The sequence below is a fragment of the Trachypithecus francoisi genome, unplaced genomic scaffold (genome assembly GCF_009764315.1).
Source record: "Trachypithecus francoisi isolate TF-2019V2 unplaced genomic scaffold, Tfra_2.0 Lachesis_group0, whole genome shotgun sequence".
NCBI lineage: Eukaryota > Metazoa > Chordata > Mammalia > Primates > Cercopithecidae > Trachypithecus > Trachypithecus francoisi.
In genome coordinates, this window is record NW_022681453.1 from 75,339,673 (window position 1) to 75,365,846 (window position 26,174).

Below are 26,174 nucleotides of genomic sequence, written 5' to 3' on the forward strand. Positions count from 1 at the left end.
ATAAATATTGTACTGTAATTAGTACTGTAATTAGATCCGAGACGGGCGGATCAAGAGGTCAGGAGATCGAGACCATCCTGGCTAACACGGCGAAACCCAGTCTCTACCAAAAATACAAAAAAATTAGCCAGGCGTGATGGCGGGTGTCTGTAGTCCCAGCTACTCGGGAGGCTGAGGCAGAAGAATGGTGAACTCGGGAGGCAGAGGTTGCAGTGAGCCGAGACCACGCCACTGCACTCCAGCCTGGAGACAGAGCGAGACTTCAACTCAAAAAGATAAATAAAAAATAAATAAAATAAAATAAATGGAAGGTGAAAAGGAAAGAGATGTGAATTGACTAATGGTAATAAGAATGACCCATAACCATCAAGAAGAGGTCAATTTGGATTTATTATTTTCTAGGAAACATGGGGAAAAAATTGGCAATATGCAACTGAGTCCTTAAAGATGTTCAAGCCTTTTGATCCAAAAATTGTATTTCTGGGAATATATTTGGCATGTGGATAAGGACTTATTTATATACATGTTTACTGTTACACTGCAATATTAGAAAAACCTTTAAAATCCAATGACAACAAAATGTAGTATTAAATTATCTGAAATCCTACAGTATTCCCCCCAACACAAAATGTACTTAATAATGAAATTTCTTATGTTAAATAGTCTACAATTCCAAGTTTATAGTGCCAAGGACTGTCATCAGCAAATTCTCTTCTGGAATCATCAACCTTCATGGCGTATTAGCATTGCAATGACTGGCTTTTGGATAGGCTTTTGTCAGATTAACGGCCTATGAAATGACTTTATCAATTTTTTCTTTTTTTTTTTTTTTGAGATGGAGTTTCATTCTTGTTGCCCAGGATGGAATGCAATGGTGTGATCTCGACTCACTGCAACCTCCACGTCCCGGGTTCATGCGATTCTCTTGCCTCAGCCTCCCAAGTAGCTGGGATTACAGGCATGCGCCACTACGCCTGGCTAATTTTGTATTTTTAGTAGAGAGAGGGTTTCTCCATGTTGGCCAGGCTTGTCTCAAACTCCTGACCTCAGGTGATCCGCCCGCTACGGCCTCCGAAAGTGCTGGGATTACAAGCATGAGCCACCGTGCCAGGCCGACTTTACCAATTTTTTTAAAATTCAGGCAATCATGCAGGAAAATTATCACCTTCAAAAGAAGTCAAACTAGAAACTGTGTAACTACTTTAAAAAGGTAATTGCTTAAAATACTTACAAACTTTTTTCTTTTTTTTTGAGACGGAGTTTTGCTCTTGTTGCCCAGGCTGGAGTGCAATGGCGCAATCTCGGCTCACTGCAACCTCCGCCTCCTGGGTTCAAGCAGTTCTCCTGCCTCAGCCTCCAGAGTAGCTGGGATTACAGGCATGTACCTCCATGCCTGGCTAATTTTGTATTTTTAGTTGCGTCAGGGTTTCTCCATGTTGGTCAGGCCGGTCTTGAACTCCCAACCTCAGGTCATCTACCCGCCTTGGCCTCCCAAAGTGCTGGGATTACACGTGTGAGCCACCACGCCCAGCCGAAACTTAATTTTAAAACTTTACAATTACCATATTACTCTTGTTACTGAGCAAATTTTGATGGCTTTGCCAAAAAAAAAAAACAAACATGAGTCACTAAACTAGCCAAATATAAGCAATGTAGGCATTTGAGACTGACGCACATACAAGGAACAAAAAAGAGACAGCATCAAAACTAAAACCGTTCTACTAAAACTGCTATTACACTTATATTATAAAATGATGCTGTCCAGGTACGGTGGCTCACACCTGTATCCTCAGCTACTTGGGAGGCTGAAGCGGGAGGATCGCGCTTGAGCCCAGCAGTTCAAGACCAGCTTGAACAACATAGTGAGACCCTGTCTCAAAAAAAAAAAAAAAGAAAGAAAAGAAAAGATGATGTCTACAATTAAATGAATCCATCCTGGCCGGGCGCGGTGGCTCAAGCCTGTAATCCCAGCACTTTGGGAGGCCGAGGTGGGCGGATCACGAGGTCAGGAGATCGAGACCATCCTGGCTAACACGGTGAAACCCCGTCTCTACTAAAAATACAAAAAAAAAAACTAGCCGGGCGCGGTGGCGGGCGCCTGTAGTCCCAGCTACTCAGAGGCTGAGGCGGGAGAATGGCGTGAACCCGGGAGGCGGAGCTTGTAGTGAGCTGAGATCCGGCCACTGCACTCCAGCCTGGGCGACAGAGCGAGACTCCGTGTCAAAAAAATAAATAAATAAATAAATGAATCCATCCTGTCATTTATTTAATGGCTGGAATAGAAGAGGACAAAGGTTCATAAACTGTGCTCAGGTATATTAACCCAATGTTTACAAGAGAGTCATATAAATAGGTTCGCATTTAATTCAGGAATTCATAAAATCTCTGCAATAAAAATATATCCTAAAGCACAAAGGATAAAAGAGGAAAAGAATACTGCCTAAGATAGGTGAAAAAACACCTCACAATGTGGATTTAAATAATGACTATAGTCAAAAGTCCAGACATTCTCAATTCAGAGGACAAGAAATTTGTGTTTCTAACAGTTTACCTAGTATACTACGATTAACAACCAGGGTTTATTTAACTAAATTAGTTGTGGGGAGAGGAGAGGTTTTAAATAGTATGGTTTACTAAGAAATTAACTGCCTGCTCCCTGATATGTGCTCAAGGTCTTTAATATTGCTCCTTAGTAGCACTTACTACTCTTGTGATTAAAAAATGTGAAAGAAGCTGTTCAATGTCTGTCTTCACTTCCAGACTGTAAATGCTAGAAAAACAGGGACCATCTCTGCTTTGTTTATTGAGCACCCCAATTATCCAGTAAAGTACCTTGGCACATAGTAGGCAGTTACTAAATGTTGCTCAGTGACAGTACCAGCAAGGGTGTGAGGGGAAACAGAAACTCTCATCGTTGAGTGAAAACTGATAAAACCCTTTCAAAGTATGCTAAATACACATTTTGGCCTAATGCTTGATGGCCAAGATTTTTTAAATATTCACTTGAGGCCAAAGCTGAATCCAAATATCACCATCACAGAATGACCTTCTAAGATCAAAAATTATTGTCAAATATTCTTAAATATTAAGAAAATAATAAATTTGATTCAATTTATTAACTAAGTTATAATTTTATTAATAATTTTAATGGTCATTTTGTTCAATCTTGTGAACAGTAGAACACATATAATTCTATAATAGATAAAATTTAATCTCTATTAATCTGCCTAGTATTATTATTTAAAATTCTATAAAATTTATTAGCTCAAAAAGGCTCTACTCCAACACATAATATGGACAACTGGCTTTTGACAAAAGTGCAAAGGCAATTCAGTGGAGAAAGCATACTGTCTTTTCAACAAGTGGTGGTAAAACCAATGTATACACAAATGAAAAAAAAACAAACCCATAACTATATACAAAAATCTAAAAATGGATGGTAGACCTAAATGTAAAACTTAAAACTATAAAACTTCCTTTGTGACCTTGGATTTGACATAACACTAAAAGCACCATCCACAAAAGAATAAAATGGTAAACTGGACTTCACGAAAATTTAAAATCTCTGCTCATCAAAAAACATTGTTAGAACAAAAAGACGAGGTAAAGACTGGGAGAAAATATTTACAGACATAAACCTGACAAAGAACTTATATCCAGAATTCACAAATACCAAACTCAGTAATAGGAAAACTCAATTAAAATAGGCAAAAGATTTGAACATTCACTTAACCAAAGAAGATAGATGGCATAAGTACATGAAAAGATGCTCAAGCTCATTAGTCACTAGGAAAATGCAAGTTAAAACCACAATGAAATGCCATTCCACAGCTATCAGAATGGCTAAAAGTTTAAAAGACTGACAAAGGAAGTGTTGGTAAGGATGTAGAACAACTAACACTCTCACATATTGCTAGGAGAACTGTAAAATGGTACAGCCACTTTGGAAAACATTTTGGCAGTTTCTTAGAAAGTTAAACTTACACGTACCACATGATTCAGCCATCCTACTCCTTGCTATTTCCCCATGAGAAAGCTTATGTCCAAAGACTTATATGAATGTTCACAGGAGCTTTATTCATAATGGCCAAAAAGTGGAAAGACAACACAAATATCCATCAATGGGTGAATGCATAAAGAAACTATGGTATATCCATAAAATGGAATAATAGTCAGCAAGGAAAAAATGAATCATCAATACACGTAATGCAAATTAACCTATAATGATAGAAAATAGATCAGTGGATGGCTAAGGAAGGGAGGTGAGGAGGTATGGAAGGACAAAAGAGGCACAGGGAAACTTCTTTTGGGTGTGATGGATATGTTCACTATATTGATTACAGTGTTGGCTTCACGTGTATATACATATATTAAAACTTATCCAACTGTATACTTTATGTGCAGATGTCAATTATATCTCAATAAAATTATTTTTAAAAAAGCACAAGTTATTGCCAGCATGACTCCTATAAAGGCATGCTTCCACAGAACATATACTCACTTTTGCTTTTATTTGTTGACTAATAGAATATTTATTTATTTATTTTTCTTTTTTCGAGACAGAATCTCACTCTATTGCCAGGCTGGAGTGCACTGGGTGTGATCTCAGCTCACGGCAACCTCTGTCTCCCGGGTTCAAGTGATTCTCCTCCCTCAGCCTCCTGAGTAGCTGGGACTACAGGCGCACACCACCATGCCCAGCTAATTTTTGTATATTTAGTAAAGATGGGTTTCACCATGTTGGCTAGGATGGTCTCAATCTCTTGACTGTGTGATCCGCCCACCTTGGCCTCCCAAAGTGCTGGGATTACAGGCGTGAGCCACTGGGCTCAGTCGACTAATAGAGTATTTTTTTTTTTTTTTTTTTTCAAACTGTATCCAGCTTTATTAAAGATACTTACCATAAACAATCATGGTATTTCAGGCAGGACATGGGCAGACAATCGTTAACAGTATACAACAACTTTCAAACTCCCTTCTTCAATGGACTACCAAAAATCAGAAAGCCACTATAAAACCCATGTCTTCATCTGATGCTCTGAACAGGGAAAGTTTAGAGTGAGGGTTGACATTTCACATTTAGCATGTTGTTTTAACAACTTTTCGCAAGCCGACCCTGACTTTCAGGAAGTGAAATGAAAATGGCAGAATTTATCTGAAGATCCACAATCTAGAAATAGAACCAATGCTGTTTTGACAGGTGCCATCTCAGTGGCATCACTGGAAAGTCCAGATTGCCTGACACACTGGTAACCAATGACTAGGGGTCAGGTCCCAACAGATGTCTGCGCTTAAGGGAGTTAAGTCTATGCTGAAAGATGGAAAGGGAGAAGAGGACATAAAAACAAATTTGTTTTTCCATACCACAAGGCTTTTGTGCCAAGGTGGCCATGTGTGTCAAAGTAGGGAATCCCTCCTCCTGGGAACCAAGAGGAAGTCTCTCAAAACTAGAAGGGAAAGGTGTTTTCCCCACATCAATCCAGCTTTGGAGACATTCTATTAGTGACATATGCCCCTTCCCCCCAAAACAACAATGAAGTGTTCCATGTGCTAACAACGTAGCTTAAAAAAAAAAAAAAAAGTAAAACAAAATTCTGCATTTTTATAAAACTTGATAAAAATAGTATTTCAAACTGTACAGTCACCAGAAGTACACAGTTATCAAAAATGCACACACTTCACTTGGCATCTCCAGCACCTTCAGCTTTCTGTGCCTGGTCTGTTTTGGCATCTCCGTTTTCTGCAGGGTTATTCCCCTCCTTGCCAGCATCAACTTTTCCCTTTTTCCCTTTGGGTATCTTCTCTCCCTTTTTGCAGGGGCCTTTTTAGGCTTGGGCTCTGGCTTTGGAGGAGCAGGTTTAGCAGACAACCTCGTGGATCTTCTCTGTGGTTCGTCCTTCACCTTGGCTTTATCTCCTTTAGCATCCCCTTCAGCCTTTCTCTTGGGCATGGTGGCGACGGCGGCGGGACGTAGGTGCTGGACACGGGATGCAGCACGCGCAGGCTTTGGTCGGTCCAGGGGTCGTTCTCACCTCTTCTTCTTCACACTGCTTCCTAATAGAGTATTTCTAAAGGACTATTTGGCCTATGCAAATTTGTTAAGAGAATTTTAACCCCAGAAACAGCATAGGAGGAACAGATGAAAACTTAACCAAACCAGTTTTTTGTCTGTCTATTTAGAATGAATATATGTGGCTCTGGATAAGGCTGTGTGGACACTCTCTGGTCCTGCTAAGTTTAGCTAATTCTGGGAATTTCCAGTCACTTAATAGCTCAGGAGTATAGAAGTCAGATATGCCTCAAGTACTTTATGCACCTATATTTTCAGAACGGGGCTAATGGCATACCAGCTTATAATATCTTGAATGAGAATTTAGGAAAATATTAACTCCATCTTGAATACACTTTCGTGCCATGAGGCATAGAAGGGTTTGTTGTCCAAGACTCAGATTAAGCTCTAATAATTTGGACATCAAAGTTGATACGGCTCAATGGCTCACTTGTAGGGTGGGGGTATAGGGAAAGTTATTTTCTGTTGCTTTATACTATTGTTGAGGTAGAATTTGCTCGCAATAAAGAACTTTTTCTGACAGCCTGTTTCTCTATTTACAGCTACTTTCCAAGCTGTCCCTATCCCCAGTAGAGTATCTGAGGGAGAATGAGGTAATATTTAAAACACAAACACACACACACACACCCCACTGTACAATAAGCAGGTACTACAGGGCCACATTCAGGCACTGCAGGTACACTAGGTTGGGACCTGAGAAGATTCTGTATTTTAAGTGTCTGTTTTGGATCACATTGAAGAGTTTGGTGTCAGTCAACCTGCTTCTTAGATTTGCAGTAAGAGATATTTTTTCCTTTCTTGAAAAAGTGAAATATTGGGCACTGAACCCAAGTGTGTTATACTCAAAATAATTTGTGGATTTTATAACTCATCTAAATAAAGCTCCTCACTACCTAATTTTGCATTACCTAAGACTAGGACTCACAGATTATCAAAAACTCACTTTTCACAAGAAAGGACACAGTTATTCTTATATTTAGCTAGCTATCACACTCTTAATATTCAAATGTAATCTGATTCACTATTTAACTATTTGAACACTCTTTTTTTTTTTTTTTTTTTTTTGAGACGGAGTCTCGCTCTGTCGCCCAGGCTGGAGTGCAGTGGCCGGATCTCAGCTCACTGCAAGCTCCGCCTCCGGGGTTTACGCCATTCTCCTGCCTCAGTCTCCCAAGTAGCTGGGACTACAGGCGCCCGCCACCACGCCTGGCTAGTTTTTTGTATTTTTTAGTAGAGACGGGGTTTCACCGTGTTAGCCAGGATGGTCTCGATCTCCTGACCTCGTGATCCGCCCGTCTCGGCCTCCCAAAGTGCTGGGATTACAGGCTTGAGCCACCGCACCCGGCTGAACACTCTTACATAATTGCCTTGGTACATAAAATCAGCAACTTTCACAATTATTAACAATTATAGCATTTTACTCTTTCAACAGTATCTATTCAAACTTTGATTGATAGAATTTCAGTGTATAAATCACATTAAGGAGCATTTCAAGTTATATCTAAAATATTTACTATTATTTGAAAGTAGTAAATCCAAAGGTCACACCTTTTTCTCATACTGACATTGTTATGTTAATTCTATATGACAGTAACTTAAGCTATTACATGATGGTAGATCACATACAATTCAGGGATGCTAGAAATGTTAAAAGCACACCTTCCAAAGACTCTAGCTAAATGGCAGATTTTGGCAAATTACTAAGGACAAAGGTGAACTTCTGAACATCCCTAAATTGGAAAGCAATTTGGCAGTGCCCACCAAAATTCAAATTGTACTTACCTTTGACATGGCTAGTCCATTTCTAGGAATTTACTGTAGGTGTACAAAATGTTCTATTAACAAAATATTAACTATAGTACTGTTTCTTAAGCAAAAGATTGGAATATCCATTAATATGAAGGCTGGTTAAATACCTTGTAATACTATGACAGGCTACATGTTTAGTGGTATTATGGCAGCAATCTCTGGAAAGTGACTCCCTGCGCTCTAATCCTGAGCCCTACCACTTACGAGTCGTGTGACTGTTGGACATTTAATCATCCCGTGCCTAGTTTTCCTCATTTGTTAAATATGGAAAAATAGTGCCTATCTCATAGGTTGCTATGAGGTTTCCATGAGTTAATAAAACTAAAGTATTAAGAAAGCATCTGGATCAGGAGTAACCGCTCAATAAATGTTACATGATGATGAGGGTATATTAATACAATTGAATACTAAACTATCATTAAAAAGAAGGAGGCAGCTTTAACTGTATCAATGTAAACAGATCTCCAAGGTAATACTCTTAAGTGAAAAATGTAAGGTCCAGAATAATATGAAGAGGTGCTACCATTTGTGGATGAATATATGGCGGAAGAAAAGAATAAGGATGGGGGAGAGAAAGCACACTTGTATGAATATATAAATTTTACCATATTTGTACATGTATTACCCATTCTACTGAATTAAAAATATTGGATGAGTCAATGAATGTTAAAACAATTAAGGCGAGAAAAACTATTATAAATTACACCTAATTGAGCAAATAATAGCACATATTTATATTATTCTAATATATATATTTTTCTGAGACAGGGTCTGGTTCTGCCACCCAGGGTCTGCAGTGGCACAATCTCAGCTCACTGCAACCTTTGCCTCCCAGGCTTAAGCAATCCTCCCACCTCAGCCTCCCGAGTAGCTGGGACTAGAAGTGTGCGCCACCATGCCTGGCTAATGGTTTTTTTTTTTGTACAGACATGGTTTGGCCATGTTGCCCAGGCTGCTCTTCAATTCCTGGGCTCAAGTAATCCGCCTGCATCGCCCTCCCAAAGTGCTGGGATTACAGGTGTGAGCCACTGCATCCAGCTGGCAAATATATATATGGCTCTTATGTGCCAGTTATTATTCCAATCACTTCTCTTATATTATTCACAACATCCAGTGAAGTTAAATACTCTTATTATCTTTAATAGAAAAATGCAATGCAAAAAGACACAAGTAACCCCCCCAAAGTAACACAACTAGGAAGCAGAGCCAGGATTTGACTCACATAGTCTGGTGTCCTTCATTTCTTTGCCATGTTAATACTACTCTAAAATTATTTTTATTTACATATATCCCAACTCTTGTAAAAAAGACTTTGGACAGCTTACATTAAAGCACATATATGCAATTAATAAAACTGGTAATGAAAAGGGGGAAGAAATAGCAACATGAGAAAAAAATACTGCTACTTTAAGCATGCAACAAAACCAACTCTAAAGCATCTGCTATTTTCTACCGAGGCTTTGAATGACGTATTCTATTGAGATACTTTTAAAAGGACAGAAATCAAGTATTAAACAATTATAAATACTTTCTATTTTGCTCCTTTTTTTTTGTTTGTTTGTTTTTGTTTTTTTTGTTTGTTTGTTTTTTGAGACGGAGTCTCGCTCTGTCACCCAGGCTGGAGTGCTGTGGCCGATCTCAGCTCACTGCAAGCTCCGCCTCCCGGGTTCACGCCATTCTCCTGGCTCAGCCTCCCAGGTAGCTGGGACTACAGGCGCCACCACCTCGCCCGGCTCGTTTTTTTTTGTAGTTTTTAGTAGAGACGGGGTTTCACCGTGTTAGCCAGGATGGTCTCGATCTCCTGACCTCGCGATTCGCCCGTCTCGGCCTCCCAAAGTGCTAGGATTATAGGCTTGAGCCACTGCGCCCGGCCTATTTTGCTCCTTTAAAGAAGTTCTTGCTTAGAGTTTTCTTAAGGCAAGTTAATCTTGTGATCCAGTTTATATGCTAAAACCCAAATAGGGACTTTTCTTATGATTCTCCCATATGATTAAGTCAGGTGACAGATCCCATACTTGTGCAATGTGGTCTACATCTCTAAGGCAGAAAGTGTGTCTAAAGCACTGACTATCCATACCAAAAATAACGTGCCAATTTGTAATCCTATCGAGTAATCCCTATCATTTTGTGGTACATTTTTCTTTCCTTTTTTTTTTTTTTTAACTTTTGAAACAGGGTGTCACTCTGATATCCAGGCTGGAGTGCAGTGGAACATTCACAGTTCACTGAAACCTTGAACTCCCGGGCTCAAGTGGTCCTTCCACCTCAGCCTCATGAGTAGCTGGGACTACAGGCAGGTACGTGCCGCCATGCCCAACTAATTTTTTATTTTTTATTAGTAGAGAGGGGGTCTTGCCATGTTGCCCAGGATGGTCTCCAACTCCTGGGCTCAAGTGATCTCCCCATTTCAGCCTCCCAAACTACTGGGATTACAGGCATGAGCCACCATGCCCACCCTGTTTCTCCTAATTACAGAAACACTGCACGTCCACTGTAAAAATAAAAACATATAATGTAAAGTGTAAGGAAGAAAGTAAATCACCTTAGTGCCCGTTGTCTCCTATAATCCATTTTATACACAGACATGTACAAACATGTAGTTTTATATAAATATGTTACCCTGGATATTCTCTTTCCTTTTTCTGTTTATTTCCTCTTTCCAATGGTGACAACCAGGAAAAAATATACAAAACTCACGGTGTTTTTCAACTGGTTTTATAAAAAATGAGACATCATTACAAATGTTTCTCTGTACTTTGTAATTTTTTTTTCTTAAGATACATGATAGACAGCCTGGGCAATAAGGTGAAACCCTGTCTCTACCAAAAATACGAAAAATTAGCCAGGTGTGATAGTGCACACCTGTAGCCCCAGCTACTCTGGAAGCTGAGGAGTGAGGATCACTTAAACCTACGAGGAGGAAGTTGCAGTAAGCCAAGACAGCACCAGTGCACTCCAAACTGGGTGACAGAGCAAGATCCTATCTCAGAAAAAAAAAAAAGAAAAGATACATGAAAGAAATCCTTTCAGAATGTACTTGGAAACCCTTTCTAATCACCAGATTTAACTCCTACCATTTAATCACTTCGGGACATTCTATAAAATGTCTAGGCCATAATTTATATAACAATACCTCTATTAACAGGCATTCCCTTTGTTTCCAAGTGTTTTGCCACTACTAACATTGAAACATTGAAACAGTGTTGCAACTAACACTCATGTAAACTCTTACTGGGGCTTTTATTTCTAAGGAAAAGATTACATGGAGTTAGACTGATGGGTGGAAAATACATGTATTCTCAGTATTAACACATGCTGCCTGATTGTTTACTAGAAAAAACTCTAGCACTTCACATCTCCACTAGCATTTTATGAGATAATCCTTCTCCACATATCCCTGCTAACAGTAGGTTTACCACTTAATTTTTGCTTGTCAGAGAAGTAATATTTCATTGTTAGTATATTGATTACTAGTAAGGTTACACATCCTTTTATGTTTGTTGAATGTTAGGATTTCTCTTCTGTGAACTTCTGGTGACATGTTTTATCTGTATTTTTACTGGGTGAACTTTTTCTTAATTGGTAAGAGTTCTTACAACGGTTAACTCATCTGTTACATACATTTCAAGTCTGTTTTTCCCCCTGATTTTGTCTTTGGTCCTTTATTTTTGCCACTAAAGAATCCTTCGTTTCTATGCAGTCTCACATATCTATCTGCACTTTTATGACTTTTAGGTTTCCTATCTTGGTTTAAAAAACTACATCTAGATTGTATGTATAAAGAAAATTTAGGAGATTAATATCTTAAATATTTTATTGTTTACATTTAAGCCTCTAATCCATCTGAAATCAGTTTTTGCATATGTTGCAATGTATTGGATCGATTATATTTTCTTCTAGATGAGCAAGTTGTATCAGTTACATTTATGATATATATGTGCTTTTTTCACCATTGGATTGAATTATCCCTTTCAAATGTGGTTATACACTGAGATTTACTCTGCTTTTTAAAATTCTGCTGCGCTTATATACTTAAGATTAAAAATATATCCACACACCTATAAAATTAAATAACTTACTCAGCTATTTGGATAAGACAAAACATTTTCACTTAAGATATCCTAGTAGTTAAGATGAAAGAATTATTTAGGTGCCTTAATTTTCCACATCAAATTAAGAAATATTTTGCAATATCTATTGATATTATGAATTCAAACATACAAAAGGTATACTAATAAATTTTAATTTTTTCTTTAATGCATCAATCTAGAGATAGTAACTTATTTTGATGCATTTCCTTACAACTTTTTCCATATGTATATACTATTATTATTACATATATGCCCTTTTTTCAATTTTATAGGTATTTTCCAATTCAATTAGTCTTCTCTATTTTACCTTTAAATAAACATTAAAAAAATTAAACTAAGAACTAAAAACTTACAAAGTCTGGGTGCTTTTCATTGCTCAAGCACATCTGAAACTCTTCTATATCATATCATATGCCACTTATTTTCCGTGAAATAAGTTTAATTATTTTTCACAAAAGAAACAAAATGTGACATATTGCAGATAAAAATTTTTTCTAAAGGCTTATCACCAAGAGAACAGTTTCAATAGATAGCATTAAGATCCAAAACTGGAATTTTTATTGTAAGTTAGTCATAATAATAATACGAAAAATAATAGTGATTTTTAAAACCTTGATATAAGTGTTTCCTTCTAAAATTTAAATCTGAAAATACTTATGATACATCATTAATTTTTAAAAACTGCTAATCACAGTTGTCAATTTATTAACTAGAGCTAACTACAAAGAAATATACAGAAAGAGGGGTTTCAAATGTAAATAAATCATATAATTCTAAAGATCAGTTCAATAGTTTCAGGTAAAAATAAATATGTTACTATGAAGGTACATATCCACTTCAGCTGTCTTTATATATACATACACACACATTATGAACTGTATACACAAATATTTACTTTATATATAGTATATACATAATATGTATATACTAAATATAAATGAATACACTTATAAAAATCAAAGTCGCTTTAATTTCCCCATAGGGGAAAAAGAGAATAGCAAAACTTTAATATTCTCTTCAGAAATTGTATGGAAAACATTTTTATTGCTCACAATTTATTTATTTACAATAAACTTATTTAGCATAAAGAATAAATTCATTCATAAATCAATAAATACATTTGTTATAACAGACAACATTAAAGAAAAGTCAATAAACTCCTAATAAAATCTTTCCTTAGGACAAATGAATAATTTTTTTTCAGGATTAAAGTGATTCATAAACTCATGATAGCTATACTTAAATTATTGTTTAATTTACTGACATTTTCCATTGCAAAACTACTAATCTTTGTGAATCATGAATTTAAGAAGGGAAGAATTTTACTCTAGTTTACGTCTCCACTATGTTCCCTACATTTCTTTGTCTATTTCATATAAGGATAAAAATAAGATATAAAAACACTTAATTTTTTTGAAAACACAAAATTTTTAAGCTTATAAGCATTAACTCAAAAGTCCCTGCTCTACAATCTATACAATTTTAACATACTTCTATAATCCATTGCAGGAATAAAAACTTCACAATTGAAAAACTGCCTCCTTAAATTGATTCCATATATTAATGATTACAAGCTTTGGAAAATCTTTACATAGAAAATATTAAGACATTGTAGTTGCCCAAATAAGTGACTTTATCTTGATATTTTTCAGATACAATTGATAAATCTGTTTTAGAATCTTTGCTACAAGTACATTTTTCTTGTTCCCCCATTTTTTGGGTAATAGCTTCTTTTCAAATTCTACTCCCTTCTTCATGCCCCAAACCTGCTGCTCACAGGGACATCAGTCAATTCTGTGGGCTGTTTTAAGTCTTCTTTAGAAATTAAGTATTTAAAATCAAAGTAGTTATCAGTCAAATTAATTAAAAAAATTTTTTTTTACAAAATATGTTCTAGGCATTATACACTCATGAGCTAACTTAATAGCACCTATGGTATAGATTTAAACATGAGAAAACTTAACCTTACTTAAGTACACTGTCCAAAGTCACATAGTTATTAAGTGGTAAGGCCAGAACTTCAACTAGGTCTCTATCACTGGGAAATCAATTCATGTAAAGTCTGAGCTACATTGCTTTACCATTTTACGCACCACTTAGTTTTTTTTCTTGAGATGGAGTCTCACTCTGTCGCCCAGGCTGGAGTGCAGTGGCGTGATTTTGGCTTACTGCAACCTCCACCTCTTGGGTTCAAGCAAGTCTCCTGCCTCAGCCTCCCAAGTAGCTGGCACTACAGGTGCGTGCCACCATGCCTGGCTAATTTTTTCTATTTTTTTAGTAGAAACAGGGTTTCACCATGTTAGCCAGGACGGTCTCGATCTCCTGACCTTGTGATCTGCACACCTTGGCCTCCCGAAGTGGGGGGATTACAGACATCACTTAGGTTTTAGGATATTTTCACATAGATTACCCAGGGACTATGTCATAGGAAGGTTCCTAAGTATCAAACCTGAACCCCTCCCCAGCATTACTTAAAAGGACATATAACTAAAGTGGCAGAGCTGAATGAAGATCCTCTTTTAGTCTAGTGCTAGTCCACTTAGAGATCATGCAGAGCCACTTTTTCATTTAGTACAATTCATTCCTCTTCCTTCCCCCCCATATTTTGATGAGAACCATATTTACTAGTAAACAAACATGCTGTGAAAATAAGTTGGTCTTAGCCTTAATAAAGTCATCTGAGGTTTTTATCTATTGCATTGACCATAAATTTGGAAGGTTATTACCAGTTTATATTTAAAAGCTAACATTTAGTGCACAACTTTAGGAAGAGTTATGATCTGCAAAAATTAAAGTGGTTTAATTTCCTTGTCTAATTGTCCAATGTTCATTCAATAAACAATTTACTGAGTGAGTACCTATCAGGTACTTCAGTATTCTGGTGCTGAAGACACAATAGTACTATAGTTCACAGTCCCGGAAGCTTTATGATTTGCTGAGGAACAGCTCAGGAAACAGCAATTAAATACAATGCTAGAAGTACAAGTAGAAGAATAGAAAAGATGATGATGATGATGATGATGATGATGATGATGATGATTAGAAGTCTATAGGACTGAGTGGCTACCTCTGCCCATGGGGGAAGAAAGCATTCTTAGTGGTGGCAAAAATCTACAAAGGCACTGAAAACAAGAAAGACCTCAGGAAAAGAAAACCAGAAGTGCCAAGGGCCCTAAAACAAAACTAAACCCTTATGTTTTACGTAATGGTGGACTATAGCACAATTCCCTAATAAATGTTAAGATTTCTACATGTAACACTCAAAAACTGATAAGGCTAGTCTCAGAAATGTTTTCCAGGCTTCCAATCCTGTGTATGTGTGTGTGTGATCTGTGTATAATGTCAAAGTTTTTTTTCACATTTAACCTTACCAGCAATGTAGTCACCAATTCCCACTACTAATCTACATTTCATCAGTGGTCTAAGTTATTGCTTTCACAAGTTCTCTAAAACTGGGGGAATTGTGAAGTAAAACTGCAGACTCATCCAACCACTTTCATACTGACATTTTCCCCTCTAGTAGTCAATGCTTCTAGCTGGTTTTCCCTTTCCCATTTTGGTCTCAGCCAGACAGGACTAGTTAGGACTTCCAGACCACATGAAACCTTACTACGGAGAAAATTAATAGATAAAACTACATATATATATCTACAACAGGCATGGTGACATAAATGTATCAATATATATTAGTCTATTGTCCAGTATGCGTCATAAGTATGAAATGTTAAAATGGTAAATCCACAAGACATAATAGTAATCTTCATTACTTGGGGAAAGCAACATCTTCGAGGTTTTCTCTATTAAGGAGCATCAAAATAAGGCAGGTTATGTATTTTGAACTTACCATAGAAATACTTTGTTAAATTGCTACTATTGTAGAATTTTAACTTTTTGTTCTCCTTAACAAAATAAGACCAGTTTATTGTACAGAATTTGGAAGACACAGAAAAACAAAAATAAATCAGTCACATCCACCACTCAAAGATGATTCCATCTTCCTCATTTTTCAGCAGTCTTTAATTACCTTAGTTAGAAAACTACAAGATTTAACTGAGCATATAATTTTTCATATTAAGGTGTAATTTAAATTGTAAAAATCAAATTTGTAACATTTGTAAGACCTCCAATTGAAAAGCAGCATGGAATTTTCTGAGTTTGCAGTATAAATAAAAAAGTTTAACCACAAACTGAAAAACATTCTTCCCTAAAGCACATTGTTTGGGGTCAAAACATTGGTAATACATTACAGGAACGGGAGTACTTGGGTCGGACAACACCTGTATTTTCAATTGGACAACAATTTCTGTATTTTCACAAAATACTATTCATCAAAATCTGAAGAGGACACCGGGAGTTTTACAAATGGGGAAAGTTTAAAGAGCGATACAAATGCTACTTAACCTAAATTTACCACAAAGCCGGTCAAGGAAGAGATTGGGAGTATCAATTAAGTTATATTTTAGGGAAAAAATAACAAAAAGGGAAGGATTGAAGGCAGAAAACATGTGCAGACAGCAACATCTCGACTTGATTCTACCTTTCAGCATATGGCCAAATAAATTTGGTTTAACAGTATTTCCAACCCAATCAGTTTCTTATTTCGGTTTCAGGGAACCCTACTCACTTTTCCCTAAACCAGCCTGGGCCTCCTGCACACCACAACACCATCTTTCAACGCCTCCTCATTCAATCGAGACTGTCGCATTACTAACACCTCCCGTTTTGAAGACAGTATTCCTTCAACTGTCCTCTCCCTCAGAGAAGAAAAAGTAAAAGCCCTTCTCTAACCCTTCCAGTCCCATCCGAAGCACGTGAACATCTACGGAACCTTCCCTGCAGATATGTCAGATAAAACCCTTAGAATTACTGAAAAAGCACCTTCGGAGGGAAGCTTCTCAGTGACTCTGCAGTGAGGGCCGTATCAGTGACAGTCCCTCCCAAGCCTGTCTCACCGGAGACGCCTCTGCCTGCAGGGTTTTTGCTACCTCCCCGCTCCTCAGCTCTGAGCTGAGGGCAAGGATAGTGAGGACCTTGGCCAAAGAATCGGCTTTAAGGAATGGGACCTAACGTCTACTGCAGACCCTGTGAAATGGCTGAAACGATCTGCTACCCGAAGCCCCAAAGGCTCTGAGTTGGAAACCATAATGGCCGCACTCACTTCCAACCCTGGGAAAGGTGGACATCTCAAATCCCAAGGAGCAGGAACGACCACACTTGGGGGAGCGGGGGTTAAGGAGAAATGAGCTCCTCGCCGGTGCAGGGTGACGGCGGGGAGGAAGCCTCAGGCAGGGAAGTCGCCGTTCACACTTTCCCTTCTCTCTCCTCTGCCTCCTTCCACCCCCTCTATCCCCACCACTCGCCGGTTACCGGTAGCCGCTCACCTGCTGGGGCGCGAGGTGCAGAGACCGTACCGACCGAGGACCCAGAGGCTCTGTCACCACGGTGGGGAAGTCCTCAGCTGCACAGGGCTGGGAGGGGCGGGCCCAACCAGTCACGTGATGTCGAGCTCCGCCCTGCCTCCCCGAACCCGGCGCGCTACCTCTCGGGAGGCTTGTATTTTTACGGATCCCTTGATATTAATTTTCTTGAATTAAAGAAATAAAAGATAACTTTTCACAAGGATTATGTTGTAAAGCACAATGTGGAAAATGTGGACAGCAAGAGTTAGAGCGCATTGCTAAGGAAGTGACGTTCACGCCACGATCAAGAGACAGGAAATGGCGGTGGGGTTCCGTCCCTCTGGAGTTCGCCGGTAAAATTCCAGGCTCCGAGGTTTGGGCCAATCACGTGATCTCAACTTGGGGCGTGCTGGAGGGTAGCCAATCTATCCGGCTGATTGTTAACCACGTTTGTTTTAAAACACCTAACTTACTTGAGCTTTACACAGATTTCTTTACATTTGGAAGAACCAACTTTATAAAACTCTTCTAGGAGGCAAGAGCGTTTGAAGGTCACTCTGGAGACCACAAACCAGGAAGAACGGGGCCGAGAAATCCAATCTTGCGGATATGAGATAGGAGAGGGAGGGGTGGAAAAATCTGGATTTTACCGCCAGGGCTCACCGAGCCAGCCCCACAAGTAGTGTCATAAGGGGGTGGGAAGGAGGAGCATGACGCCAGAAGGCACAGTGCGGGAGAAAGATGGAGGTTCCGGAGTGGAGGGGGCAGGGTGCGCGGAGGCGAGCAGTGCGGCTGCGCGCGAGGCGGATGACGCGCCGGCGCGCGAGGGGCGGGGTGAAAGGTCACAGCGCGGCAGCGGGTCTGGCTGGCGGCAGCGGCGGGAGGGAGCTGAGAGATCCGAGTGCACGTGTGGAGTAGCGGCGGCACCAGCACGGAGGCGGGAGACACTCCCGCCCCCACCAGACTCAAGCCCTCACTCGACTCTTGCGGCCTTCGTTGCTCGCCCAGCTCCCTGCCCAGGCTAGGAGGCCGGCTTGCGGGGTTGAGTGGCCCGAGCTGAGGGCGCGGAGACCTGAGGGCGGCGACTACGACGGCGTTGATATCGGTGGTAACGACGGCCTCAGCAGGCGGGGAAGATGAAAGGGTGAGGAAGGGCAGCCGGGCAGGGCCCGGCTGGCGGGGTAGAAGGGCCCGGGCCCATGGAGAGGGGGAGAGCTGCGAAGGCGTGGAGAGATTCAGGGCGAAGACCGGCGGAGGGAGATTTCTCGCCTTCTCAGTTTCATCGGCTCCCGGAGGGGGCGGAGGCGAGGCTTGGGCTGTTGGCGGGCTGAAGGGCCAGCGGAGGCAAGACCCGGTGGCTTCAGGGTTTCGGTTCGGAGGAGGATTGTGGGTTGAGTGGAGAGAAGTGGCTGAGTGGGGCAACATGGAAAGGCTATTGTGAGGCGCCCGGGGCCTCCTTCCCGGGAGCGGACCGCTGATCCCCGCCGGCCCGCCGCTCCAGGTGGAGTGGTTTGGTTGTCTTCCTCCTCCAGACTCAACTCTGGAACTGCGGTGTTTGACACCTTTCAGTTTTATTCACGCTTGGGAGCTGTGCAGAACCTTCTGGAGGAAGAAGAAACTGGAATAAAGAGCACGAGGATGAGTATTAAGAGCTAGTGACTCAACTAGATTTGGGTTGGGTCACAGCGAGTGGAGGAGGGGGAGAGAGCGCGATCACTGTAGACTTGGGGTGCCAACATGTTTAAGGAAGTATAGGGTGGATCAGTAGGTGGAGCTATTGCTTCAGTAGTTCACTATTGCCCCTGAGTGCTGATGCGGTCCTGGGTAGTTTTACCACGCTGCTCCTTTCAGGTGATTGGCAAAGTTCATGTTTGGTCTTTCATCGTTTGCCTCTTAGGTAAAATCAGGAATTATTTTGGACCGACTGTTTAAATTTTTATGAAATGTCTCCTTACCATTGAGTTGTATAGTTTTAATATATTAATTACATAACATTTTTCCGAAGCATTGCATCAATAAGCCGTTTTGGAACTTGTCTTTACCCTCAAAGAAATGAAGCTCATAAACGTTAAAAAGCTCTCTGCGATGCCTTAGTTTGTTGTTTCTGTAAATCGATTAAGAAATCGTAACTATGTTTTAAGTTAACGAAGTCATTCCAACTATTCAACAGCCCTTTTGAGAATGAAATAAAAGTCACTTTCACCGTAATCTCATACATACCCAAACAAGGACCTAAATAATATCTCTCTGTATCGGTGTTTGAGGTTCCTGAAGAGATTCGAAGAAAGTTTAATTTGGTCTTAGGTTTGTAACATGTTTCCTTACTCTAAATTTCCTTTAAATACTGTATATTTATTCTAATGTTGAATTGTATGTTTTGTATTAAGAATCTTTAAAGTTTAAGAACCATGAACTATTCACAATACCTGCATTGTTTCACATCAAGTTCTAAAGAGTTCCAGTTGGGGAAATATAATTGACGGGTATAGGAAGTATTTGCCCCACTGGAATCATGATCTGGGAAGTTCGGCTCTTTCAGATGACAATCCAACATATTTGGAGAATGTTGTTTTTCTGCTATGCTGCACTTCTTTTACTTCTTCTTTTCTTTTTTTTAATGAGACAGGGTCTCGCTCTATTGCCCAGGCCGGAGTGCAGTGGCGCGACCTCGGTCCACTGCAACCTCTGCCTCCCAAGCTCAAGCAGTCCTCCCTCCTTAGCCTCCTGAGTTGTGGGACCACAGGCGCGTGCCACCATGCCTGGCTAATTTTTGTATATTTTGTAGAGACGGGGGTCTGACTGTGTTGGCCAGGCTGGTCTCAAACTCCTGCTCTAGTGATCCACCTACCTCTGCTTCCCAAAGTGCTGGGATTACAGGCGTGAGCCACCAAGGGTGGTATATACTGCACTTCTCGAGCATAGCTGCTGACTCTTACTCATTTTTGTACTCATTGTCAGGTACTCGATACTTATTTGTCATGTTCTGTTAAGAAAAACGAGGCTGAAGAGTTCCCAGTGTTGAAATTGCCATGGATTTACAAAGGGGGATGCCAGGAAATTATTCTGTATGTTTCAGTCCAAAATCTTCAATCTAGTTCAGACTCTATAGGGTGTGATGTTCTTTCTGATACCTAACGTGGCGATAGAAATGGAGCTGAACAGTCATATTATTCACAATCTACCTTTAATTAGTATATTCATGGAGCAATTATCTCTGTTTAAAATGGATATTTACATGTAACCTGATGAAGGCAGATCCCTAGAAATGGGTAACTGGCCGAATTTAGAGGAAACTTAAAGTTATTGAATCTGTACCTTTATGCCAGTAACTATGCCTGTGAAGTTCTTAATACTTCTTATGATTGGGAGCTTAGAATTTTATTCTTTACTGTAAACCTTTAAGATGATTTCACAGGAATAATCTCTTTAATTTAACAAATGAACTCTCGGGTGGTAAGTCTGTATTTAAGACACTCAGCAAATGAGTTGTGTGAACCTTGTGTTTGGATACCGAACCTACAACAGTACAGGTTTAAAGTAAGTTAAGCGCCTTCAGTTCCAAAACTTGTACCACCGTGCACAGTGTGGTCAGTTTTATAGTCCTGACTCTTAATGTGGAATGACCTGTAAAAATGAAACAGTGGTCCTGATTATGTGGTTTTTGTATGAAATTTTATTTGCTAAGTGTTCTGTTGTATATTGAGCTAAGTAAACAGTAAATTGAAATATCTAAAATTGGAAACTGCAGAAGTCCCAACACAAAACCAGTTAAATATTTAAAATTGTACACTGTTGCCTATGTTGCCTATCATATTGAAACTTAAAACGTACTTGGTTTTTCTCTATATTTTTACTATGAGTATTTTTATTAGTAGTAGCAGTAGGACTTTCCATTGTATTGGCATGTCTTTCCTCCATAGAAGATAAATTTCTGGTTATTAACTACTGAATGTAATTTATATGCACATCTAGAAGTTTGAGATATACTAGGAGATGTTACTTCCTTTTGAGGTTGGCTGTTTTTGTGAACCAGGGACATTGTAGTTTGAATTTGTGGGTGGCATTTTTATCTCCTCTTTTCTAGGGAAGGCGATTTCAAGCAAGAAGGTATGCCACAGATAACCATGAATGAGGCGGCAATCTAATTAGGCAGTGCAATGGAAAGTATAATAAAACCAAATCATTTAGCCTTCAATTGTAGTAAAGAGATGCAAATTAGTCCTAATAAAAAATGTCTTTAACAAAATATGAATATGTGACTACGATGGGAAAGTAGGTAGCAGTAATATAAATATGGAACAGTGCAGATTAGTAATTGGAATAGTAAAGGGAGCCATTTTACCAAATAAAATAAAATTAAAATGTAGGATTCTGCAGTCAGAAACAAAACTTTAAGAACTCAGAACAGTGGTTACCTCTAACAGCATATGGACGGGAAAGAGGCAGAAGGAATATTTCTAGCATCTCAGCATAGTGAGACCTCATCTCTACAAACAATAAGTCAGGCAGGAGAATCGCCTGAACCTGAGAAGTGGAGGTTGTAGTGAGCTAAGATCACGCCACTGCATTCCTGCCTGGGCAACAGAACAAGACTCTCTAAAAAAAATAAAAAAATAAAAAATCAGCCAGGCATGGTGGTGCAAGTCTGTAGTTCCAGCTACTTGGGAGGCTGAGGCAGGAGGATCACTTGAGCCCAGGAGTTCAAGGCTGCAGAGAGCCATGATCTTGTCACGACATTTCAGCCTGGGAAACAGAGCGAAACCTAGTCTTAAAAAAAAAAAAACAAAAAACTTTTTTTAAAGGTTGTATTGCTGTTTTGTTTTTCAGCAAAACCAAAAGGTAGTCAGGCTGATGTAGCATTTGACACCTTTTGTAAACCTACAGTTTATACTCCTTCCTTCTGTAAAACAAATAATTTGTGGTTTGTTGATTGAGATAGTGAATTTTAACAAATACTTTGTAATGTGCCCTTGTTGTGTTGAGATGAATTCATATAAAATATAACCTGCTTACACCATAAGATTTTTTTAAATCAATATACTGTCCTCTCCAATAAAAGAAAAATAAAAGGGAAGTAAATCATAATAAAGTTTATTTCAGTATTTAATGATATGGCGCAGCTATACCATAGTTGTATAGTTAAACAAAGCATCAGATCAAGTGTTTGCATCTATCTGTAAATAGAATCATTGTGTAATTTAGCAGTATAACTGCTGCCTATACAGTTGTGTGCATTGTTGACTCAGGTTGTGTTGCCATTAGTGGTGTGATTTCTTCCTGAAATTGCATACAACTCTTAGTAAAGCTCTAAACAATAATCAATACTTTCTGGGTTGGAAAAGATTTTTAAAAGTCACTTAGTCCAAGCACTCATCTTATTGAATCAAGATATATTCCCTGTTTATCATAATTTCAAAGATCCTGACTTCTGTTATGTGAATATTACTGCACATATCAGTAGAGTGGGAACTTATTGGCCTAAATTATGTATTTCCTGTTACTGCAATTTATGGTCAAATTAATTTTACATTGTTGGGCATTATCTGTATTGTCAATTAAAATCTCTTTCTAAATCTTATAAAGCTCTGCCCAGACCAAACTAATATCTTTGTTAATTTTGCTTCGCCACATCCTCCATTTTGGCCTGTGGAAATCTTTTTGACTCCTGATTTTTTCTTCCAGGTACTCCCTATGGCTTTCAGCTGTGTGACATCTGAAGAGATACTCTTTCTCAATTATTCAAATGATTGGCCTTCATTTTTTTTTAAACGAAGCCTGCAGTAACCAGTACAATACCAGTAGTAACCCAGTAGAAACATTCTTCCCGTCGTGAACATGAGAGTTATATTTAAGTCTATTCAATGCCTAACTTAATGGCAAAATGTTATTGTTCTGTCTACTACGGTAGTGACTAGCTACAGTTGGCGACTGAACAGTTAAAATGTACCTTGTGGTCTGTGGCACAGTTGCCATTTCCTGGGTAAGATGGCTGCAGTCTGTGTGTTGACCTGGAGCAGGAATGCTGGGCAGCTGATTTGTTTCACTGTTTTCCAACATGTAGTAATGTTCATGTTTTGAAGCCAAATTGTGTGTATTTCTTTGATTATCCTTCATTCAAGTATAGTCATCCACATGATTTTCTGAAAACATCTAATGCTGTATGTGGACAGGTTCAGTTCAGACTCTCAGACACTGAACAAAGGATTAGAGAAGTAACTGTTAATGTTATGTAAAAGAAGGAGATACAGTGTCTCAGTTTGATAACATCTGTGAAGTTCAAAGTGATAAAGCTTCTGTTACCATCACTAGTCCTTATGATGGAGTCATTGAAAACTCTAGTATAGTCTAGATGATACTGCCTATGTGGGGAAGCCATTAGTAGACATAGAAACAGAAGCTTTAAAGGGTACTGTTAATCTATTTTACCAAATTGATTATTGTTCACCTTTTGTCATTGAGTCTCAAAAGCGACCTTTAAAAAACAGAAAAAAATGTGCCTTATATGACAGAACTAAATTTTAAATTTTATAGTGTGAAAGCTGATTCTCAGCTGGGTGCTGTGGCTCACACTCGTAATCCCGACACTTTGGGAGGTCAAAGCAGGAGGATCACTTGGCCCCAGGAATTGAAGACCAGCTTGGCTATAACATAGTGAGACCTCATCTCTACAAAAAAATAATAATTAGCTGGGTATGGCAGTGTGTGTTTATAGTCCCAGCTACTTGGGAAGTCAAGATGGGAGAATCACTTGAGCTCAGGAGGTTGAGGCTGCACTGCAGTGAGGCATGATAATGCCACTGCACTCCAACTTGGGTGACAGAGGGAGACCCTGTCTCAAAAGAAAACTCACAGTTATTGGTCAGTTTTTAAGTATGTTTGAAATAACTTAGATACGTGGATCTACTGCAGATTTTGTGAAATGTAAATAGAGATAAAATATTTCTAAGGAAAATGAGTAGCTGAATTGGGCCATGCTGTGAGTGTAGTAAACTGGATTTAAAGACTTGGAATAAAAAAATTTTTTAAGGTAAAATAAGTTTTATTTTGACTACAGGTTGAAATGATTTCTTCCCATTGTAAATGTGGATACTAAACTTGAATGAAAAGAAAATTTAAGGTAAAATAAGTTTTATTTTGACTACATGTTGAAATTATTTCTCCCCCTTGTAAATGTGAATACTAAACTTTTGTTATATCAAGGAAGTCTTCCCAAGATATTAAACATTTTTAAATTTTGTATGTCATTTGTGTATCTGTTGGACAGCCCTGTGTTAAACCCATAAAAAGCCAAAGTTGTATAAAACATGAACTTTTCCTTTAGCATCTACTTCCCAGATGGTAGATATTTCTAAATGTTTCAACTTGTGGGCCAACAGATAGTTTATGGCTGTTTATACCTCTGTGGTGAAGGATTTTGAGGCATTCTGGTTTTTGGTTAAAAGTGTTGCCATTTAGTCACTTGGTCTGCGGTGAAAGGGTAGGGAAGAGATAATTGGAAGTATTCATCTTTCTTGAGCTAGTGCAAGCTATATTCTGCCTCTGTCAGAAACTGTTCTTAAGAGAAAATCTTGTTCTCCAATTCCAGAGGCTTCTTAACTCAGTCCCCTGTAGTGCTGTGGGGAATGCTTGTTCATAAAACTACCTGACACACATCCTTAATTACTTCTTTTGGATAATTTCCTAAGAATTAATTTTTTGGATCAAAGGTACTGACTTTTTTAAAGCTCTGATGTTTGTTGCCAGTTGACCTCCAAAAAGATAGTAGCAATTTATTCTGTCAGCAATGTATGAGAATGTCCTTCTCTTTCCAAGGGCTAATGAAGGGGAAGGGCACTTGGAAAAACCTCAAGAAAACATACTGTGGCTGACATTTCAGCCAAGAATGGTATAAATTTTCTTTGGGATGCGTTCATATTGAACACATTTTTAAGTGATAGAAATAACTAATAGCTTCCTTACAAGTTGTCTTTGAGTAAATATTCACGTTTTGCTTTAACTCTAGTTTTACTTTGCCTATTAGGTGATAAATGGCATTTCCTTTTTTAAAGATTTGATGATTACTTGGTGAAGTTTGGACATATACCATTTTTACTGGTCATTTTGTGACGTAGGTTTTTTATAACTTACCCAGTTATTAATTGAGATGATGATTGCCTTAACTTCAAGTTACAAAACAAAGATGATGTTCTTTAGAGAGTGGGGGTGAGACATTAGGGCCCAAGTCATTTGAAATAAAAAATTTTGGCCGGGCACGGTGGCTCACGCCTGTAATCCCAGCACTTTGGGAGGCCGAGACGGGCGGATCACGAGGTCAGGAGTTCGAGACCATCCTGGCTAACACGGTGAAACCGTGTCTCTACTGAAAATACAAAAAAATTAGCCGGGCGCAGTGGTGGGCTCCTGTAGTTCCAGCTACTCGGGAGGCTGAGACAGGAGAATGGTGTGAACCCAGGAGGCGTAGCTTGCAGTGGGCCAAGATCACGCCACTGCACTCCAGCCTGGGCGACTGAGCGAGACTCTGTCTAAAACAAAACAAAAAAAAACATGTTTTTAGAGGTAGAACTTGTTAAACAAGGGTAAGCAAGGAAAATATTTTGTACTTAGGAGCATTTCAAACACTTCTCTTTCCAGAAAATTAGGGTATATTTAAAGGTATGTTTGGGTTCTCCTGCTTCTAGTATATATTGTTTGTTGTTTATTTTAAAGGAAACTTACTATAATGCAAAAAAAATACTGAACTGAAAACAACCAAGTTTTAGTTTTATGTACCACAAATGATAGCTAGCAGTAGGGTCACTAATAAAG

At 39.0% G+C, this 26,174-nt stretch overlaps 3 protein-coding genes and 1 pseudogene across 6 annotated transcripts in view; 2 read left to right on the top strand and 2 right to left on the bottom strand.

Annotated features, from left to right (window-relative positions):
- The window catches only part of ATP6V1A (ATPase H+ transporting V1 subunit A), a 66,230-nt gene extending 48,158 nt beyond the window's left edge, over nt 1-18,072 (bottom strand). The window contains exon 1 of one of the 2 annotated variants that reach the window (XM_033211237.1): nt 18,033-18,072. The gene's annotated coding sequence lies outside the window, so the exon portion shown is untranslated. Of the gene's footprint in view, nt 1-17,351; nt 17,488-18,032 lie in introns of those variants that run through there. The other variant, XM_033211236.1, reaches the window with a different exon arrangement.
- On the bottom strand, nt 4,849-7,141 carry LOC117083506 (annotated as a pseudogene). The gene has a single exon (XR_004437108.1). The product of XR_004437108.1 is annotated as a non-histone chromosomal protein HMG-17-like (transcript).
- Nucleotides 18,065-18,432, top strand: LOC117083505. The gene has a single exon (XM_033211242.1). It carries the CDS (start codon nt 18,080-18,082, stop codon nt 18,392-18,394), a length of 315 nt encoding a protein of 104 aa, XP_033067133.1. The 5' UTR covers nt 18,065-18,079; the 3' UTR covers nt 18,395-18,432.
- The window catches only part of NAA50 (N-alpha-acetyltransferase 50, NatE catalytic subunit), a 28,566-nt gene continuing 20,578 nt past the window's right edge, over nt 18,187-26,174 (top strand). Inside the window, exon 1 of one of the 2 annotated variants that reach the window (XM_033211240.1) lies at nt 18,187-18,513. In XM_033211240.1, the coding sequence (XP_033067131.1) occupies nt 18,506-18,513 (8 nt within the window). In that variant the 5' untranslated portion in view covers nt 18,187-18,505. The remainder of the gene's footprint in view (nt 18,514-26,174) is intronic. The other variant, XM_033211241.1, reaches the window with a different exon arrangement.

What these genes read in the sequence shown, in the direction of transcription:
- LOC117083505 (XM_033211242.1), top strand. Translation starts at nt 18,080, where the DNA reads ATGACGCCAGAAGGCACAGTGCGGGAGAAAGATGGAGGTTCCGGAGTG.